Here is a 14411-nt window from a genome sequence, read left to right on the forward strand (position 1 = left end):
GGAGCTAGAAAAAGGCACTACTGATCAGACCACCCGCCTGCTCCAGGACCACCCACCCACCTTTTCTGTGATGTGCAACTGGATGAATAGGCAATTAACGTGGAAGTCTTCAGCAGCTGGTCGTGTTCCTGGAACCCTGAATATTTGACAAATACTGAGCACTCTTGGATCTGGTGTAAACAAGATGGGCAAGGCCCCTAGAGGTAAAAGCAAGGGAGTAATTTCAATAACTGGGTGCAAACAGCTAGCTCCCTTGCAGGCTCCTTGAGCCAGGTAATTAGCGAAGGACCCCCTGAAGTGTAACACAGACCCACCCGAGTGGCTCACTGGGTTGAGCATCAGACTCGGTGGAGTCCTGCTTCCAGCTCTGCCCTGAGTGTGGAACCTGCTTGTGATTCTCTCCTTCTGCCCCCTTCCCGTCTCCCCCCACCCCCCTAGGCATGCTTTCACTCTCTTAAAAAAAAAATAGTGCAAAGGAATAAACGTGGTTCTATGACTAAGAGGTGGGACAGTGTTCTCAACTTGCCATCACTACCAAGTTCCAAAAAGGCCAAAAACTTGACGTCCAGACAGCTTCCATCCTGAGGCTTGACCCCGTTTTAAGGCTCCCAAGAAGAGTCCCATTTGTTAGCAAAACCACTTTATTCTGAAAAAGTTTTAACACAAAAATATTAACGAGCCATCCAGGGAGCCTGCACGTCTACGCTTCCCATCGTCTCAGTGTCCGGTGCATGAGGAAGGTATCCTCTGAAGGGCGGGGCCGGAGTTGAAGACGGAGAGGAGGCAGACCGTCCAGGGTCAGGTGTGGAGACTCATAAAATAATGTTTCTGGGTCACAAAGGATGGTCATGTCTGGCCCTGACCCAGGTGGCTCCTGTTGGGAATTGGAGCCCAAAGCAAGGTTACACTCGGGAAGGGGAAGGGGGCACGAGACGAAAACAAGCCCAGGTCCCTCACCTTTGGGGGCGGGGCTCGGGCCTGCGGTGGCAGGAGCGCCAGTTTCTCCCTCAGCGCAGCGTTCAGAACCTGTTCCTCGGGCACCTGCAGACTCACCAGGTCTCGGAAGAGCCGCTTGGAGCGCGGCACGTTCAGCCCTGAGACCGCAGGGGGAGCGGAGGTGAGCGGCGCCTCTCATCCCCACTCCCGCGCCCCGCCGGCCGTCTCTCTCTCACCCTCGGCCACGCTCTCCTCCAGGCCGCAGCGGGTCTGGAACGACTTTCTCAGCTGTTCCTCCACGGCCTTCGCGGCATCGAACTGGCCCCCGGCTGCAGCCCGCGCGGCCTGCAATTCGAGGCTCAAAGCCAGGCTGCTCTGCTGCGCGGGCGCCCCCAGGTCCTGCGGTGCCGCGGGCTTCTCGCTAGGTGCTGCGGCGGCCGGCGGAGGCTCGGGCCGCACGGGAGAGAGCTGCGCCAAGCGAAAGCGGACCTGGGAGCAGAGAGCGGGACGGTGAATAGGTGGGCGCGGGCTTGTATGCAGGCTGGCGGCCAGACCTTTCCCCCAGCTCACCTGCCGCCCCTTGCGGGCCCCGCCCCGCCGGTCCGCCCGCCCCTTCCGCCGGCCGGGGCAGCAGGTCGGCCGCTCGGGGGTCTCGGACCGCGAGCTCAGGCTCAGGTCCAGGCCAGGCTCGGGCACTGGGGCTCTGGGCTCCGGGGTGCGGGGTTCTGGGGGTGGCCCGGGGGCCGCCAGGGCCTCCTCCCCTTCCACCAACTCCAGCTCTGCCTCCCCGCAGCCCATCATCTTGGTGTGGCTGCCGGGGTGCAAGTTCTCTGGAGGCCAGGGGTCACGGGACACGAACTCGCCACCACCCCCCCCCTCCGCCGCCCCTCCCGGTCGCCGCTACAGGAAACCGCTTGCCCCTACCCAATGGGGCGGGAAGACCAGCCCCCGCTCCATCCCATTGGCGCTACTAAGCGTCATTTCCACTGCTCGGCTCCCCGTTTCCCGCGGGCTTCCGCCCGCAAAACCTCGGCCCCGCCCCTAAGCCGGAGTTTTGGAACCGCCGCCCGTGGAAGCCCTACGGGTCCTCACGAGGACCATTCCTCCTCCGGAAACCTGGACGTGGCGTCTTTGTCCTGCAGAGTCTTTACCTGACTTCTGCTGGAGTCCAGAGTGTGTCTGTCAGTCCCTTCTGTCGGGGCGCCAAATGGACAGCTTTAGGTCAGGAAGCCCCGCATCGGCCCTCCCTCGTCAGTGCCTCCGCAGCATCTCCGGGCGTTCTTCGGGACTGGAACCGGAGCTTCCCAGTATGAGTGAGGGCGGGGCTCGCCGACCCCAGCCCCGGGCTCCTTCCCCGGACTCTGGGCGTTCGTGGTTGCCCGGGCGAGAAGTGCCTCGTTCCGCCTTAGGGCCTTTTGTGACTTTTTCCCCTTCGAGGGCCCCCTAAAATATTCGTCTCTATAAAAACAGGTATCTCTATGTTGAATACAGTTTTTAAAAAGAAGGTCTCGGTGGATTTATCCTGGACTCCTAGACTGCAGGGCAGGAGACTGGATCGCTTGTCCATTCCCTCTGTTCCCTGGGGCAAGTCCTCTCAGCTCTGTGAGCCTGTTTCTTCTTGTGCAAAATGTGCTAAGTCGGCGCGTGACTCTTGAGGCTCTCCCCCAAAAGGGGTTAATATTCAGTCAACAGGCACGTTTGTGCACCACTGCAGTTTTGAGAGTTTTCACATGCTTTATCTTACCAGAAACTGCTGTGGAAGATCAGGTGGAATGCACAGCTGCGCGAATTTTACACACACACACACACACACACACACACGTTTCTGAGGATCTCTGGAGTGAAACACTGCAGGCTTTCCTGCTGAAGAGAAGAATAAGAAAGTATGCAAATTCCCTCTACTATTCATTTGTGAGATTAGGGAGGTACAAATGTAAATACTTGTGTGTGTTTTTTAAAGTGGAAGTATAACTCCAAAACTTTTAATGGTTACTGACATTGAGAAGGAGAGAACAGAATAAAAGGAAAAGAGGCTAGACTTTGAATATAGTATTGTGTATTTGACTTTGGAAAGCTATGTTTTCCATGATTATATGACAAACATTAATTTTTAAAAAATCAGTCCCTAAGTTTAAAATTAAACAAATGAACCTAAGTGTGTATCTAGTTGGTGGCATAACTACACAGAAGGGAACTCTTCTGAATGACTTGAAAACACAGTCATTTAACTGTACATCCCAAAGATCTATCCTAAGAACAAAATTAACTCCCATTAAAATAAAAACAAGAACAAAAACGGGCCACCTGCGTGGCTCAGTCGGAAAGACTTGGGTCATGATCCCAGAGTTCTGTGATCAAGCCCTGCTCTTTGCTCAGCGGGGAGTCTGTTTCTCCCTCTGCCTGCCCTCTCCCTGCTTGTGTGCTCGTGCTCTCTCTCTCTCTCTGACAAATAAATAAATAAAACCTTAAAAAAAAAAGCTGCCTTAAAATCTTAAATTGTATTCAGTAGTCATGTTAGGAACCGGTGAAAATGTGTAAGATAAAACAATTATGTTGATACTTTCAGGACTGGAATTTTGGCATAGTTGAAAAGAAATACATATACAAAATCAATGGTGTTATGCAAATTCCCTGTTGTCTTGAATTCAGGGAAGTGGCTTACGAACTCCTGGTGTATTTTAGTTTAAATTGAAAAGTATATCCTAATTCTTTTTTTTTAAAGACACTTAACCAACTGAGCCACCCAGGTGCCCTAAAAAGTATATTCTAATTCTGTCCACTGAAGAACCCTTAGAAACAACAATGGACCCAGTAAGTACCTGTAGTCCCCAGAATGTAGTAGCTAATTCCATATCCCTGGGCTCTTCAAACCCTCTACACATGTTTATAGCAGCTTTATTCATAATAGCCTGGAACTGGACACAACCCAAATGTCCTTCACCAGGTAAAGAGTTAAATTATGGTATTCCTCAGCAATCAAAAGGAACAAACTAGGGGCGCCTGGGTGGCACAGCGGTTGGGCGTCTGCCTTCGGCTCAGGGCGTGATCCCCGCATTATGGGATCAAGCCCCACATCAGGTTCCTCCGCTATGAGCCTGATTCTTCCTCTCCCACTCCTCCTGCTTGTGTTCCCTCTCTCGCTGGCTGTCTCCATCTCTGTCGAATAAATAAATAAAATCTTTAAAAAAAAGGAACAAACTATTGATATATGATAACTTGGATGAAATGGCTAGGTTATGCTGAGCAAAATAATAATAGTAATAATACTAAAGCCAATCCCAAAATATCACATGCCAGATGGTTCCATTATCTAACATTTCAGAAATGACAGAGGTTTAGAAACGGAAGGCAGGGGCGCCTGGGTGGCACAGCGGTTAAGCGTCTGCCTTCGGCTCAGGGCGTGATCCCCGCATTATGGGATCGAGCCCCACATCAGGCTCCTCCACTATGAGCCTGCTTCTTCCTCTCCCACTCCCCCTGCTTGTGTTCCCTCTCTCGCTGGCTGTCTCTATCTCTGTCAAATAAATAAATAAAATCTTTTTTAAAAAAAAAGAAAGAAACAGAAGGCAGATTTAGTGATTGCCAAGTGTTAGGGATGAGGTGGAGGAGGTGGAGGGAGGACGGTGGGCATGGTCATAAAAGGGCAATACCAGAGATCCTTTGGTGTTGGAACTGTTCCTTTTCTTCACTGCGGTGGTAGCTGCAGGAACCTACACAGGAGACAAAACTGTATAGATTTAATGTACACACACATGGAAATCCAAATACGATTGGTGGATTATATGAAAGTCAGTATCTTTGAGATCGTATAGTATAATTTTGCAAAATGTTACTGTCTCCGACTGCTTGGGCTGCTATGACAGAACACTATAGGCTGTGTGGCTATTAACAAGAGAAATTTATCTTTCATAGTCCTAGAGGCTGGGAAGTCCAAGATCGAGGTGCTGGCAGATCCAATGTCTAGGAAGGAACGATTTCTTGGCTTGTGGGTGGTTGTCTTCTGTGTCCTCCCACGGTGGAAGCCAAGGGAGTTGCCTGGGGTCTCTTTTAAAAGAGTCCTAATCACCTCCCAAAGACCAACACACTGGGGATTAGGTTTCAACATATGGATTGGGGGGGGACACAAATATTCAGTATGCAGCAGTTACCATGGGGGAAAACTGGGGAAAGTGTACAAGGGATCTTTCCGTGTTATTTCTTACAACTGCATGTGAATCTACAAGGATCTTAATAAAAATGTGAATTGAAAGTAATGTTGGTTTGGGGAAGAGGAGCAGTGGGTAAGGGTGGTTGTGTGGAGAAAACAGGACTGGCCACACGTGGATGACTGTTGCAGATGGGTGATGGGTACATGGCGAGTTACTATACTATTTCCCTGACTTCTGTATATATTTGAGCATTTCTATGATAAAAAGTTGTGTTTGTTTGAAGGAGGCTGAGGGGCTCTGGCACACAGGAAGTGTTGGAGCTGAAACTTGAAACTAACCCGCAGGCCTTGGTGGTGCTGAGGGATATAAAGTTCAGTTGCTCAATTTCAGCCTTAAAATTTAGCCACTACCTCTTCCTCGGCCCAGACACAGAGATAAGAACAAGCCGTTCTATTTGCCAGCCTGTGGGTGTCCTCCAGGAAGTGGAAAGTCCGCCACCAAATGACATTAACGAAACAATATGAATGTGAGGGGCGCCTGGGTGGCTCAGTCCTTAAGCGTCTGCCTTCAGCTCAGGGCGTGATCCCAGAGTCCTGGGATCGAGCCCCCATCAGGCTCCTCCGCTGGGAGCCTGCTTCTTCCTCTCCCACTCCCCCTGCTTGTGTTCCCTCTCTCGCTGGCTGTCTGTCTAATAAATAAATAAAATCTTTTAAAAAAAACAATACAGATATGAGGATGGGGGTGGCAGTGAGGGAACGAGGGGTCTCAGGCTCGTTCCCACTCTTCCTAAGAATTTTTTGGCTGGACCAGCTGAGAGGCTTAGAATTGCTTTCCCTCTTAAAGAAATAAACAACAACACAACTTCTCTTTAAGAAGGTTCTGACAAGTGACTCCTTCCCTATCCTTAACTTCAGAGTCTCCTCATGGTGGCACATTCTAGAGCTGGACCCCCTTCTGCAAAGAGGGATTTCAATTACATGCCACACCAAACCAAACCCTGTCTGGGGACAGCAGAAGGTGGGAAGGGGGAACCCAGGAGGAAGGAGTTAGGAGAGAAATTAAAATACGGTCCAGTAACTGCCCCCCCAACTCTAAGCAAAAGAGGGGAGAAACAGAGAAGCTTCCCTGACCCCACTACCTGAGATTGCCAAGTGAGGGGGCTCCGCCCAAGCCCTCATCAACTGACCCCTCCCTCCACCACCACCCCCAGGCCGGGCAGGTCCCACCTCTGCATCATCTCCCATCCAAGGAAGGGTGGGGAGAGGGGAGGGGGTGAAGGCTGAAGGAAGAGGCCCCCAGGAAGAGGTCATACTTGAGGCCCTTAGGTTCTGTCTTAATGGGTTAGACCCCGCCAGGTAGTGGTGTTCCCTTTAGCCATCTGGGAGGGGTGATTCCAGACCTGGATCCTTGTGTGGGGAAGGTGAGTCTGAGGGCTGGAAGGGGTCGTTCAAGGTCATCCAGAGCTTCTGCAGGGCCAGATGCTATGGGTGGGCTAGGTGGGACTGGAGACAGGATAGGGTCACAGGTCCTTCAAGGGACCATGCTGGTGAAGTGCGGTGGGATGTCTCCAATGCAGTGACCCACGGAGTGGCTGGGATGGGCAGCTGAGGAGCCCTGCCAGGTCGAGGGGGCAGAGGAGGGGCAAAGGCTCCACAGGAAGCTACCCTCCAATACAGCCAAGCCAAGTCAAAGAAATGAGGCAACAGCCCTCTACCACCAACCTCTGCAAACCCTACCTGCAGGGACCCTCACTTCCCTTCTCCCACTCCCAAACTGGCTGCTGCCTACAGATGGGGGCCAGCCCAGGGACATTTCCACACTGCGTCCCTGTCACACAGGGAGTGATGGAGGATGAGTCGCTGGCCTTGCACTTCCAACAGCTGTAACCCCCCCCTCAGCTACACACACCCCCATGGCTCCCAGCCCCCCTTTCCCATCCTGCCCCATCTCAGGGGCTAGCAGGGTAGACCCCGCAGCAGAAAATCAAGTCCGAGGTTTCGTGGCCTGAGCCCACCACTCCTTTCTCATGATCCAGAGAGGAGAGCACAGGCCAGGCTGCAGGCCAGCACCCTGACTCCACGCCTTCTGGCCTGACGCCCCCCCCCACCAGCAACAGGGACAGAAACAAGGGGGCCAAGATGAGATCCCTTGAATGTGAGTCTCCAGGGATATGGGAGGAGGCCAGCTCCTGGGATGAGGAGTTGAGGGCGGGGAACAGGGTCTGTCCACAGGCCGGGTGGCACAGAGGCAAACGAAGAAGGGGAAACTGGATGAAGCTGCAAAAGCAGAAACAGACGGTCAGGGTTGGGGGTACGGAGAACTGAGCGGAGCTGGGCTCAGTTTGGGGGAGCCTCTTGGGCGTGAGGGCCTGGGCTGGCTGGGAAGGCGAATATCCTTAATGTCAACATAGCCGATACAAGGTGGATGCCCATTGCTTTGGGCCTAAAAGAGCCTGGGGAGAGGCTGGTCAAAAACCACTGGAGTTCCAAGAAAGGGGATGGAGGCCATGAGCAGGGCTGGTGGGGTTAAAGCCATGGAAGATGCAGCCATAATCCTGGAAGATGGGGCCACGTGTTGGGGAAGTTTTTGCAAAAGGACATGTAGTAAGCTGCTGGCCTTACCTCGGCACACAGATCCTGACCGATCTCTGCTTAGCAGGGAGTCAAGACCTCAAAACAATGGGATGGGGGCAGTCTGTTAGTCAATGAGACTGGACACTCAGGAGGTGTTGGGAGTTCTCGAGGGTGAAGCGTGACTTCATGGAAGCCTCTAGATCAGACGAGGGAGGTGCTGGTGTGGGATCCTCCCATAGCCCGGGGGCGGCTTCTGGAAGAGAAGGATCAGAGTCCCTAGACTCCACTCTCAGCAGTAGCTCTGGGACCGTCTGCTAAAGCCAACCAAACAGGAAAAGACAGGGTGGGGGCAGAGATGCTGTGGGCAGAGAGGAGAGTTGGAGGTCACGGGGGCAGAGGTGAGGTACTGGGGGCTTGGGACAGTATGAAGGGACCAAGTGGTCCCAGTAGTAACCTCAGCTTGGACAGCTGTGTGGAAACTTGAGGATGGATGGGGTGGAAGGGAAAGGAGGAGGCTGATGGGACCCAAAGTCTGAGGTCCTACCTGGGGGCTGAGGTTCCAACAGGGCTTCAGGATGGCAGAGAAGGAAACTTGGCCCAGAGCCCGCTGGTGTGCATTACTGCAGAGGCTGGGGAGTCTCAGGGGGAATGATGGGACTCTTCTCCCCAGAACTACTGGGACAAGGGGCCCCAGGCTCCACAGACCTCCATTCTCTCTTGTCCAAAGCCTACGCAGCCCCCAAAGCCTTCCCCTTCATCTGAGCCTGTGTCTGCCCCCACACTGTCCCCACCTGCCGCACACTGCCCCCACGGGTAGCCCAGCCACAGACGGGCTCTCTCTTAGAACCTGGGGGCTCAAAGCAGAGGAGACCTTAGCGCTTATAAGACCCCCGGTCTCCAGCTGGTAGGTACAGGGGGCCGGAGCCCAGGGCACCTGCCTCTGGGTGGCATTCCACCCTCCCTCTCCCCACACCTGCCTGCCGCTTATGCTCAGACAAGGCAGTGCGGGGCCGTGTTCCCCAGAGCCCAGGACAGGGTCTGCCACAGACAGAGAAAATAAGTGTTTGTCAGATAAAAGTACTCTTTTCAGGTTGCAAACACTATCCCTGATTCTGACAATTTGGGATTTGTGTAATATGGTGATTTTTTTTTTAATGGCCAAAATTTCTTTGACATTCCTTTCCTTGAAAGGTGGGGTCTATGTCCCCTCCCCTTGAATCAAAGCAGGCTCCTGACTCGGTTGCAGCTTTGCTGAAGAAATTGTGCTTCCCACAAGCCTCACGCTGGGAGCCGGAGCGAGAGAGGGCCAGCCTGGGGGCAGCCGCGCTCAGGGCTTCCCGCAGGAACTCGGTGGCCTCCTTTGTTATGTAAATTAAGGAGCTCTCAAGATAGTAACCATCCCTTTCATCCTCTGCCCCCTGCTGCCAGGGAGCTCAACGCCTCGGTTTGGGCTGGCTGGCAGTAACCTAACCTTGGCCTAGGTCTCTAACATGTTTCTCTCCTTTCTGGACTTGAAATGAATGTAAATACCTACATCACAGGCTTGCTGGGGAAATTACAAGAAGAGATTGAACATCTTCCAGAACCTCCTCTAGCCTAGGCGTTGTGCGTGCTGCTTAAAGCAAGACCCCGTGGGGGGTGCTGATTCCCATTTTGCAGATCCTGCATCGCAGTGCACAGGGGCCGAGCAGCGCTCGGCGGCCGGCGGGAGGTCGGCATAGGAAACAGACCGTGCACGAGAGCTCTTTTCAGAGATGGAAAAGATAACGCATGTGTGAAAGCACGGAAAGCAGCAATGGTTTCCTTCCTTCCATCTGTGGGCTCGTACAGCCCATCCGAACACCCCTTAGCTGGGGCCCTTCTCACCCTGCACTGAGACATCAGTTTACCCCCTCTCCACTGTGGCCGGGCAAGGTCGGGGACCGTGGGGAATTACCTTTCACACCGGGCAGGGCCCAAACCGACTCAGTAAATGTTTGTTGAGTAAGTGAAAACCACACCATTCATATTCCATTATTACTCACTGGAGAGCTCCTTCGTTTGTGCTACAAATATCTATTAAGCAGCTACCCTGAAGATCCCGGCATGCAGAAAGTCCTCTGGGGACATAACTTCTTTTAATCCTACCCATCATTGTGTGTTTGCTATAAGTCTTATTCACATTTTTAATTTTTTTTAACGATTTTATTTATTTGAGAGAGAGAGAGAGCCCGCGCACAAGAGCAAACAGGGGGAGGGACAAGCAGACTCTGCACTGAGCGCTGAGCAAACGCAGGGCCCGATCTCACAACCCTGAGATCATGACCTGAGCAGAAATCAAGAGTCGGACACTTGACCGACTGCACCACCCAGGCGCTCCTAGAAAGTGCATTTTTTTAAAGATTTTATTTATTTATTTGACAGAGAGAGACAGCCAGCGAGAGAGGGAACACAAGCAGGGGGAGTGGGAGAGGAAGAAGCAGGCTCCCGGTGGAGCAGGGAGCTCAATGCAGAACTCGATTCCAGGACCCCGGGATCACGCCCTGAACCGAAGGCAGACGCTTAACGACTGAGCCACCCAGACGCCCCTAGAAACTGCATTTCTAATAAGCTCCTGCTGGCCGTGGCCCACACTTTGAGAACAACAGCTGGTAAGTGGTGATGCCCCAGCCCATCCCCTGGGGTCTGACTACCCAGGTTCTTACCCGCAACCCCTAGTGCTTCCCAACCTGCAAGAGGGGCAGGGGGCAGGAAAGAGGCCTCTGAGAGATACTATTAGGGTTGCACAACTTGGGGATTCTATGGTCGTCCCCTCCAGGCTTTGCTGGTATAGGAGGCTGGATAACGACCTCCCAGAGATACGAGGCCCCACCCCAAGTGTCCTTAACAGAGGGAGGCAGCAGGAGATGTGACACAGAAGAGAAGGAGACAATGGGACAGAGATCCGAGTGATGTGGCCACCAGAGGCTGGACGAGGCAAAGAATGGATTCCCCTCCAGAGCCTTGGGAGGGAGTACAGCTCTCCTTACACCTTGATTTCAGCTCAGGGAAACTGATTTGAGACTTCCAAACTCCAGAACTGCGGGAGAATGAATTTCTGGTGTTTGACGCCACCGAGTTTGTGGCAACTTGTTCCGGCAGCCCCAGATAACTAAGACAGCTGAGGGAAGGTCTGGGCTGCACCTCGGGCTCTGGCCACCGTGCTCCCCAGGATCTCACCCACACTTTTCTCTTGGCAGGGCTGGGGGGCTGAGATTGGAGGCCCCAGAGTGGGAAGGATTTGGTCTTGAAGGACATCTTGCCCTGAGAGGGCTTCCCCAGGCTCCAGAGAGTTGCCAAAGGAAACAGGTGAAGGCGGGAGGAGGAAGAATGGGAAGGAGGAGACGGGCTGAGTGTTGCAGGCACTGGGGAGGGGAGGCTGGTGTTGACGCTCTAGAGGAATGACTGACCGGGGTCCCTCTGTGTGAGGAAAGAGATGGGGAGCCATGTGAGCTCCATGTGAAGAAGTTAATGGGGAGGGTCCATGTCCAGCCATGCCCATCCAGTGGCCTCCAACATCTTAAGGTCCGGGGTTGGGGCGCCACATAGCTAGTCTCATGTCCAAAGTATCAGGTGGCCGCAGTGACCAGGAAGCATGCTCAAGAAACTGAGGCCTTAGACACTGGGTTTTAGGAGAGCGAAAGCTGCTCTGCGAGCTGAGCCCTAGGAATCAGCACCCGCCCCCCTCCCCCCCGCAAGTTCGTCTCTGCCATGCTCAGTGTCAGTCCCTCGACCTAAGAGAACCCCCACACGCCCAGTACATTTCCTATCCACATACTCGGCCGAGGAAAAGCTTCTTGCTCTGGCGCCAACAGGCTGAGCAGAGAGCTGAAGTCGATTGGTGCTGGGCTGAGGGGATGGAGGGGCTGCACGCAGGAACCGGGCAGCCCAGCACGAAGTGAACTTGGCAGAGAAGGAGGCCTTCCACACCAGCGTGGGGCCACCGAAGAAGTGCGTGTGCGCCTAGATACCGCAGTTTCAGCCCCAGGTCCAAAGTCTGCTCTTGGGGACAGAGAGAGGAGTAGGAGGGACTCACGTCCCACAGAGGACGGGCCCTGGAGCCAGAAGTCAAAGGACCGCCCTCCCACCCCCCAACCCCCTCCAGCAACACCATCTCTCTCCTCTTTGGGCCTCAGTCTTCTCATTTTTAAAGGTGGGGCTTTATTAGTTGATCTCTGAGCAGCTTACGTTCCAGGCAGAACATCCCCTCCCCCAAAACACCCCCCCACACACACACACTGAGTTCACCCAAGGGCTTGTCCCCTCCCCTTGGCACCTCCTGCAACCAGCCTCTTCCTCTCTCCTGCCCAGGACCCTCACTTCTCCCCAGGACTCCAGCATCCTGCCTGCCCCACTGGCCAAGGCAGCCTCCCCATCCAGCCCCCAGGCCTCCCTCCCAGCCAGGAGCTGCAGCTCGGGATGACTGTGTAGAATGTGCCCACAACAGCCAGGCTCACCAGGCACTGCAGGAAGCAGCAGGTGTCCTGAGGCAACTTAAAAGAGTTGGGCCTGAGGTCATGGCTGCTCCTTGGCAATAGAGAAAACCCTAGAAGCACAGAGTGGGTGCAGTGATAGCTGGAGGGGTGGAGCAGGTTCTCTGCTTTGGGAGTCATCTAATGAGCAAGGAACTGATGTGAGACAGGGTACAGGCTCAAAGGCAGGAACAAGGGAAGCCCTGGAATGGGAAGCACCATTCCAAGAGAGCCCCACCACAGCCTGAAGCTAAGCCGGGATACTGGGCGCCAAGACCAGGGTCCCTCAATCCGATCAAGCTCTCCTCTTCCTTCTCCACTCTCAGGCCAGGGGTCCCAGCCCGGGGTGTTCCCCCTCACCCAGTGCAGCCTAGGTATCCCTCCCCTCCTCCACTTCCAGGAGACTGGTCTTCCATATCCTTCTCCTCCAGACCCCAGGTCAGCTTCTGTCACTCCACTCCCAGCATCATCTCTGCCCCACTTGGTGCTGGAACCATCCATGCAACAAGCTCACTGCTCCTGAGACCATGTCCATCCTCTCCGGATCTCCTCCATCCACCCTCAAAACTGCAGGGTGCCCCGTGTGGCTCTTGGAAGGGGAGGATTCCACCTCTTAGCCCTCATAGTATCAGCTTGGAGGATCAACATTCCTGGTTCATAGGGCTCATCCACCTAGCCTGTGCCCCCCAGGAATCCCGCCAGGAACATCTCATCTTGCTCACAAGACGCTCACCTGTAAGGGCCAGTTATGGCCTGGCAGATAAGGTGACCCCCAACACAAACACACAAGCACGGATCTGTTTATAGGTAAGGATCCCACTGAGGAGTCGTATCGTGCCATGTCACCTGAGAGTAGATCCCTTGGGCCAGGCTCTATGAAGACCTCCTTGCTTCTGCAGAAAGCCAGGAGCAGCGTGGAATCTAGATGCCAGGTGGACCTGCTGGGAAGAGGAGGAACACACTTGGAGAGGTGGCTGCAGGAACACTGGGGCAGCCCGGAAGGCAATTTTGGGCAAATGAAAAATGCGCCCCTCCATAAATCCCTTCACTGCCGTGTGATGGGAAATTGCCCTAATGGTTCCATATATCTATGTTGATTACGGAGTTGTGCAGTGCACAACCTACACTACAGACAGTAACGGGTGGCCCGGAAGGATGGAGGAAGGGGCTCCCAGAGAGAGAAGGTAACCAGGGCTCCAGCCCCGCAGACCTGTGTCCCGACCAGTATCACTGAGAGCTCTTAGGGGAGATACTAAACCCCTCTAAAGCGCAATTTGTGCATTTGGAAAAGGGCGGTGACGGCTTTAGGGCCTCAGGGATGGTCTGCCTTCGGGACTAAAGGAGATGATGGAGGCGAAGCTCTGCCAGGCTGAAGTAAGGGGCCCCGTGATAGTGGACATGGGGACAAGAACAGGAGCCGCCGACACGCGGGAGGAAAAGAGGGGGAGAGGGGCCGGCTGCTCCTGGACGGGGGACGGGTTTCACTAGCTCGTGGCGTAGTCGTTTTAACTAGAAATGAGCCATACGGTGGAGCCAGGGTGCCACGGCCCACGTGGCCACGGCGGGCGGAGCCTGCGGACGTGGGGCAGGGCTCCTCCGTGGGCTAAGGCCGTCGGGGCCCCGGGAGTAGGGGCGGGGCCGGCGCTCGGGGGCTCACACTGGGTCCCCTCCCTGTTCGCGGACACCGCCACCACCGCCGCCGCCGCCCCTCAAGGCCGCTGTCAGCTCCGATCCCGATCCCGGCGCCAAGCTAGGCGCGGCGAGAGGGCGGCGGCGAGGCCCGGGCGGAACCCGCGTCCGCGCACCGCAGCGCCACCTGGAGCCCAGGAGCGCGCAGTGATAGGTCGCGCGGGTCCCACTGCCCCCCCCCACCCCCGCTCGGCGGCCGCTCTGCTGTCGTCCCACCCGGAGCGTGGTGCCCTCGGGCCCGGCTTCCCCCACCTGCAGCCTCCCGACCGAGGGAGGAGGCCGGGGAGACCCCCGGGCGGCCAGGTCCCCGGGCTGGCGGGGTGACGTCACGGGGTCGGGCGGGTGGCCAGGTCTGGCACGCACCGCCCTCATTGTGTACCCGTCCTCCCTCTTACTCAGTGACTTCAGGGTAAAGTGCAAATTCCTTCAGTTTCCAGCTTTATATCCCCTCTCCCACAGGAAGGGAGTCCTCAGCCCCCCAGGCTGGAGCCTTCAACTACCTGAAGTGCCTTCCATGGCCTTCCCGAAGTCAGCCTCTGGTGCAAGCCTCCCCCCCCCCCCCCCCCCCCCCCCCC

General features: G+C 55.0%; 1 protein-coding gene and 1 long non-coding RNA gene across 2 annotated transcripts; both read right to left on the bottom strand.

Moving 5' to 3' along the window:
• Window positions 1–623: 623 nt before the first annotated feature.
• LOC121103743 (protein phosphatase 1 regulatory subunit 35) lies at window positions 624–1815 on the bottom strand. Its single transcript, XM_040634855.1, has 4 exons — window positions 1507–1815; window positions 1173–1425; window positions 958–1094; window positions 624–874 (listed from the first exon to the last, which is right to left on the bottom strand). The coding sequence occupies exons 1-4, from the start codon at window positions 1735–1737 to the stop codon at window positions 701–703; spliced, it is 795 nt and encodes a 264-aa protein (XP_040490789.1). The 5' UTR covers window positions 1738–1815; the 3' UTR covers window positions 624–700.
• A 2237-nt stretch (window positions 1816–4052) lies between these two features.
• LOC103670028 lies at window positions 4053–13890 on the bottom strand. The gene is made up of 5 exons (XR_005835959.1): window positions 13805–13890; window positions 12881–13085; window positions 7706–7910; window positions 4587–4646; window positions 4053–4092 (listed from the first exon to the last, which is right to left on the bottom strand). It is a non-coding gene; the product is annotated as an uncharacterized LOC103670028 (long non-coding RNA).
• Window positions 13891–14411: the final 521 nt, after the last annotated feature.

The sequence above is a fragment of the Ursus maritimus genome, unplaced genomic scaffold (assembly GCF_017311325.1).
Source record: "Ursus maritimus isolate PB19 unplaced genomic scaffold, ASM1731132v1 scaffold_2, whole genome shotgun sequence".
Taxonomy (NCBI): Eukaryota; Metazoa; Chordata; class Mammalia; order Carnivora; family Ursidae; genus Ursus; species Ursus maritimus.